At 65.4% G+C, this 6067-nt stretch overlaps 1 protein-coding gene across 1 annotated transcript in view; it reads right to left on the bottom strand.

The window, feature by feature from the left end:
* Window positions 1-6067, bottom strand: part of COL6A1 (collagen type VI alpha 1 chain) — a 20547-nt gene that overhangs the window by 12395 nt on the left and 2085 nt on the right. Inside the window, exons 3-19 of the mRNA XM_077755389.1 lie at window positions 5537-5737; window positions 4545-4704; window positions 4258-4386; window positions 4139-4159; window positions 3946-3966; window positions 3824-3868; window positions 2992-3045; window positions 2433-2477; window positions 2289-2315; window positions 2074-2100; window positions 1943-1987; window positions 1690-1743; window positions 1423-1485; window positions 614-676; window positions 471-524; window positions 348-383; window positions 210-272 (exon numbers count right to left, since the gene is read on the bottom strand). Of these exons, the coding sequence (XP_077611515.1) occupies window positions 210-272; window positions 348-383; window positions 471-524; window positions 614-676; window positions 1423-1485; window positions 1690-1743; window positions 1943-1987; window positions 2074-2100; window positions 2289-2315; window positions 2433-2477; window positions 2992-3045; window positions 3824-3868; window positions 3946-3966; window positions 4139-4159; window positions 4258-4386; window positions 4545-4704; window positions 5537-5737 (1108 nt within the window). The remainder of the gene's footprint in view (window positions 1-209; window positions 273-347; window positions 384-470; window positions 525-613; window positions 677-1422; window positions 1486-1689; window positions 1744-1942; window positions 1988-2073; window positions 2101-2288; window positions 2316-2432; window positions 2478-2991; window positions 3046-3823; window positions 3869-3945; window positions 3967-4138; window positions 4160-4257; window positions 4387-4544; window positions 4705-5536; window positions 5738-6067) is intronic.

Consider the following 6067-nt stretch of genomic DNA (forward strand, 5'->3'; position numbering starts at 1 on the left):
AGGGGGCAGGGGCTGGAGGGCACCTGCCACACTTCCCGAGCCAGGGAGACAGACTTGGGGAAAGCAGCAGGCGAGGGTGGGGGTGAAATCTAGGTGCCGGAGGGACTTGGTGGCATGTGTCCTGTGAGGCTGCTGGCCTGACCCCACCAGACCTCAGTCTCTGGCCCCTCCTGGGACGTGGGGTCTCAGCTCAGCGAGCGGCAACTCACCGGGTCTCCCCTGGGGCCGCGCACGCCTGGGGTCCCCCGTGGTCCTCTCTCCCCAGGGCCGCCCTGTGTGGAGACGGCAGGGGAGGTGAGGCTGGGCGGGGGCTGGGCCTGCAGCAGCACANCGCCCGCCCTGCTCACCCTCTCTCCAGGGGCGCCGTCCGGTCCCGGGTTTCCCTGGGATGAAGAGGAACAAACATGAGTCTGGGACGGGGACTCTGTTCAGGGCCTGGAGCTGGGACGGGGGTCACACGGGGCGCTCACCTCGTCGCCGGCCTCTCCCTTCTCTCCCGGGGGACCAGGCAGCCCCGGCTCGCCCTGGGGGAGAACAAGGGTAGAACTGGGCCCGGGGCTGAGGCCCCCCCCAGCCCCACCCCCACTGCCTGGGGGGCCCCGTGAGCGCTCACCTCGTCCCCAGGGGGCCCCGTGCTCCCCGGCCTCCCAGGCTCCCCGTCAGCTCCAGGCGCACCCTGGAAAGATCAGGAAAGGTCAGCCTGCGGGAGGCTACGGCCGGCCCTGCACCGGCCCCCTCGCCCCGACCTGGGCCGCTCCCCCTGACCAAGCAGGGACTCTGAGGACCCTCCCCAGCCACCCAGATCTCTGCAGGAATCCCGCGTAAGCCGCCTCCCCCTGTCGCCCGCTGTTCAAGCCCCCCACGCAGAGGGTGCGCCAGCTCCGGTCCGGGGCCCGCAGAGCAGTCGGCCGGACTCTGAAAACCCGGTCCAGGAGGCCCGCGCGGTTAGGACGCGTTCAGGCAACGGTACTTCTCCATCTTTCTCGGCACTTCCTGCTGCTGGAGACTCCAGAAGAGCACGGGCAGCAGGAAGCTGTGCTCTGAGTTAGACTCAAAGCCTTGGGTCCTCAGTTCACTTTCCGCCTCCTGTTTGTTGTTGAGCTGTGACCCTCACGTGAGCAGACGGGCTCTAGGCCGTGAGGACTCCTGGTCCGTCCGTTCCAGGCGGGCAGCATGATGGACCCCGGGGCCCGTCCGAGGCACAGCGACACGCCGTTGCAGGGGGCACGGGGGGCACTCCCCTTGAGCGGCCGCACCTGCCCTCAGTTGTGGCCTTGTCTTCCACTCTCTCCAGCCCAGCGTCCTGCCTGCCCCCTGGGGGGCCTGGACCTCACAGGGCGCGCAGAGGTCTGCGTCCAGGAGGGTTTCTGACGCATGCTGGGTACGCAGGGCAGACAGGGCGGACAGCCCTGTGTCACTCACCTTTTCTCCTTTCAGTCCGAAGGCACCCACGTCGCCCTTGGGCCCGGGGGGTCCTTGAGTTCCCTGGCGAGAAATTGTAGCAGGTCAGTCCTCGGTCTTCAACAAGCAGCCATTGGGCTGCACACGAATAGAAACTGAAAAGGCAGGTTTGCCCTGGGTACAGCCCCCCCGCCCCCCATGACCTCTTACAGCTTCAGAAGAAGGGCTGAGTCTGTATTCGCTCAGGAGAACTTAGCCTTAAAATGTGAGTGACAGAATGCGACTTACGTCGAATCCAGGCAAGCCCTTGCAGCCTGGCAGGCCGGGGTACCCCGTCTCCCCCTGGAGGTAGCAAGGCAGAGTCAGAGGTCAAGGCTTTCGCTCTAGCTCATCTATCCCCTCCCAGGAAAGCCCCACCAGGACGACGGTCTGAACTTGGCCAGGAGGCTTGGGGTCCACTGGGGACTGGGGCTTGGCAGGAAATATCTTCTGCCTTTCTTACCACCTCCAAGTCACCAGCCCTCCCACCAGGCAGGGTTACCTTCATGCCGTCCACGCCATCGATGCCACGCTTGCCCTTCTCACCCTGCAAGGCGCAAAGACCAAAGGAGGGTTCAGGAAGGTCAGACAGGCCCCTCGGGGGCAGAAGACACGTGCCGCGCCCACACTCACCTTGTAGCCCTTGGATCCCCTGGAGCCCTGTGGAGACAGGAGGGAGCGTGAGGCGTGGTCCTCCCACACGGGGCCAGTTCCCGGGGAGGCAAACGAGGGCGGCCAGGATGGGTCCCCCACCAGCTTGTCACGGCTCAGACAGGCTAGAGATGGGCCGTGTTACCTCTTGTGCGTGTGGGGGGCGGCTCTGTGCCCCAAAGTCCTGCCTTACTCACCTTCTCCCCTCGGCTCCCTTTTTCTCCCTAAAGAGCAGACAGAGGAGGAGAGTGTCACTGGCGTCCTGGGGTGGAGACCCCGGGCTGAGCACAGCTGTGACCCAGGAAGGGCCGGCTGCTCCGGAGGAGGAGGGGGAGACGTACCTTCATCCCCTGGTAGCCGACGGGTCCGAGGTCTCCAGGCCTTCCCTGGAACACAGAGGAGGGCGCATGACAGGCAGCCCTGGGGACAGCCACAGCCCCCACCCAGCCTACCTTGACCTCCACTCTGCTCAGGTGTGGTCAGCCAGAGAGGCCTGGCTGGCTGACCACTGACCGAGTCCCAGAGAGCAGCCTCGATGTGAAGGCTCCGTCTCCCAGTCCTGGGGCTCATCAGTGAAGTCCAGGGAGGAGGGGGGGCAGGGAAGGTCTAGGACACCCCCCCAGGAGGAGAGGGGGGAGGGGAAGGTCTAGGCCCCCAGGAGGAGAGGGGCGTGAGCTGGGCCTGAATGGAGGTCTAGGTGGAATGTACTGGAAGGAATGGTTGTGGGTGGATCCTCTGGCCCTTGCTGCTCTAGAAGCCATGTCCTCTCAGGGTCAGTCCACATGACCATGGTGTCCAGAAACCAGCCATCCTTCTAGAAGTTTCCATTGCCCGGCTACCCTCCCAGCCTCAGGTTTGTCAGTACCCCCCACCCCCTGAGGTCAGGTGCTTGGCACTCACGGGCTCTCCGGCTTCTCCTTTCTCTCCTGGGAGACCTGGCTTCCCACGTTCCCCCTGCAACACAGAGCAGGTCAAGGTTGGGGGACGATTTCTGTTTATTTCTAACAAGCTGATGGAGGAGACCCCCAAACTGCTCACAAGAAAAGGATTAAGAAGATATTCCAGCGGCCTTCAGAGTGTGTGGGGTTTTCAGGCTCTTTCCCGGTCACCTGTGGCCTGCCCTGGGGTCTGCAAGGTCAGGTTCACGTGCCCCCTGCCACAGGGCCCACCGGACCCCGTGCTGGCCCGTGCTGGCCGGCCTGGCCCCTGAGACTTTGTCTCCAGCACCCCCACCCCATTCCGGCTGCTGTGCGGGGCTCCCGGGCTGGAGAGAGGCCTGGACGGTGGGTGGTACCCATGTGGCTTCATGGCCACGGAATCTAACATTTTTAGGGGTGCCAGAACCCTGGACTCTAGTGGGCAACCCCCCGAGTTGTAAGTGTGGACCACACCGGGCCTTGGGCCCTGCACTTGCAGCCCAGCCCACGAGACAGTGGACCTCCAGGGGCAAAGCACCAGGCAATGCTCGCCCCTCTGCCCTGGGGAGGGCAGGCCCCACCCCTCACACTCGGCCTTGGCCACAGCATCGGCCACGTGTCCCGTGGGCAGGGGCACCTGCTCACTGAGGCTCCTCCCTGTCCCCACACCTAGTGAGAGGGGGTGCTCGGTGGGGGCTCAGGACAGCGGTCTGGGGCGCACGGCGTCCCCAACACCAGGGCCTTCAGGCTGCAGGGACATTCGTCTGGTGCTGTATCCACACTTCTCTCCCTCCAGGGGGCCTGCGGCCACTCACCTCATACCCGGGGTCACCCCGTGGCCCGGGAGGTCCTCTGGCAGGCTGCAAGACAGGACAGAAGGGTCAGTCTGAGGTAGCATTCTGGGTGTCCCCAGAAGCGGGCGAGGTCCCACACTCACCTGGCACTCGAAGGAACAGCACTGTGGGAGGACAGAGCGCACGTTAGACGACAGGACTCAGCCTGAGCCCTGCTGGGGCCGCGGGGGCAGGGCTGCCGGTGGCCTGGACAGTGTGGGGGGGGCACGGAGGGAGCGGGGGGGGCAGAGGAGACAGAGGGGAAGGGGGATGGGAGGGCGAGGAAGGGGCTCCTACCACTTGCTCCACGTTGTTTTTCTGAAAAGTGAAACGGAAAAGCGGAATTAATTTCCATCCAGGGCCATGGGATGGCCCAGCCTTCCGGACTCAGGCGCGAGGGTGGAGCGGCCACTCACGATCATGTCGATGATGGTGTCAATGGTCTGGCTGATGACCTCCTCCGCGTCCCGGCTCTGCCCCCAGTCAGCTGCCGTGAAGTTGCGCCGGTAAGTGTGGTCCGTGGCAATGATGCTCAGACGTGGCTCCTGGTGTGGATGAGGGACGAGGCTGACCGCCGCTCGGAGCCCCGCCTCACCCGGCCGCTACTCTTCCTGGGGCCCCGCCTTGCCGCGCCTGCACCTCTGCACCCTGCAGGCCATGCCCGGCGCCCCTGCGCAGAGCAGGCCCGGGGGGGGGCTCCTACCAGGTGGTCGGGTGTGATGGCCACGGAGAAGACTTTGATGCCCAGGTGCTTGGCCTCGTTGACAGCGTCTTCCAGGCCCCCGCACGGCTCCTTGTAGCCTTCCAGGGGGTGCCCGTCCGTCACCACGATCAGGTACTTGTTCTCCTTCAGGTGGGAGCCCCTGCGAGGGGGGGGGTGGCGGTGAGGCCCTCAGGCCCTCCCCCCACCCTAACAGCTCGGGGCACCCCTGCAACACAGCTGAGGCCCCCCAAGATGGGAGGTGAGGAGCCGGGGGCAGAGCCCCAGAGGGAGACCCAGACCCAAGTGCAGCTCTCAGGGGCGGGTTCCTGCCATGCTGGGCAGGGGGTGCCCTCCGTCGATGCTGCCTGTAAAGTGGGCTACGATCAAGGGTGTTAAAACAAAATAAACGCTTGCGGGATCACATTTCTCTGAAACTCCATCTTGGAAAACACACACACATCCGGGGCGCGTACAGGGCCTGGTCCCCCTGCGGCGCTCGGATCACGAGGCCCCTGACCACAGGCAGCGGGAGGGGTCGGCTGAAGAGCCATCCTTGGTGGTGGCCGGGGCCCCCGGGGGCTGTGGCCGGAGACACAGGGGCTCTGGNGGAGTGGCTCCTCTCCCCTGATCAGCCATGGCTGCTGTTGACTATTCACTGCGGCAGCTCGGACGTTGTGTGTGGGGCCAGCTTGGGGGGCACTGGTACCCTTCCAGGAAGGTCCTCTGTGTCTCTGACGCTTGGTCACAGGGGAGGCAGTGACTGGGGCACTTCTGGCCCCGTGGACGCCTCTACCTTCAGTGGTTGAGACAGTGGACAGCTGGAGAGGGAGCCCAGGGGTGGACAGTGAGCCTTAGGTCGTGGGCACCAGTGTGACGCCGTCAAGCACCAGGACTGCCCCTGGGGCCGACCACAAGATGCAGGAAGGCCGTGCAGCTTTCACGGATGCACAGGCTTCCAGATCGCAGCCGCGTGCGGCTGGCAGGGCACTCACCCCACGAGCAGCTCCTCCAGCCCCTTCTTGATGGCGCAGTCCGTGTATGTGCCCTTGCCAAAGTACTTGACCGCATCCACCCTGGCCTTGAGGGCATCGCGACCGCTGGGCATGCGGGTGAGCGAGCTGATGATCTCCACCTCGTCGCTGTAGTGCAGCGCGCCCGCGTTCCACACCAGGTTGCGGTCACAGCGGTAGTACCTGCAAAGCACAGGGGGACCTGGCAGACTCTCCCGGTCCTGGCGCTGCGCTAGCCACCTGCGTCTCCCGTTTCACGGGGCACCGACTGCCCAGCCCGGCCCCTCCCTGGAAGCCCAGACTGGACTTCCTGTGGCCCTAGACGCTGGGTTCCTCCCCCGGGGACCACACATGGAGGGGAGGGGGTGGCCGGGAGGGCCGGCCCCCGCCAGCGAGTGACCACCGTGTCCCTGATCTCAGGGGTCCTCGGGTAAGGAGCTGTGTGCACCGGCAAAGCAGGACAGGGCCACGGGGCGGGGCCGGGGGGCAGGGGAGGTGGGGGCCAGTTCTGAG

This window comes from Crocuta crocuta, unplaced genomic scaffold (assembly GCF_008692635.1).
Source record: "Crocuta crocuta isolate KB4526 unplaced genomic scaffold, BGI_CrCroc_1.0 scaffold675, whole genome shotgun sequence".
Taxonomy (NCBI): Eukaryota; Metazoa; Chordata; class Mammalia; order Carnivora; family Hyaenidae; genus Crocuta; species Crocuta crocuta.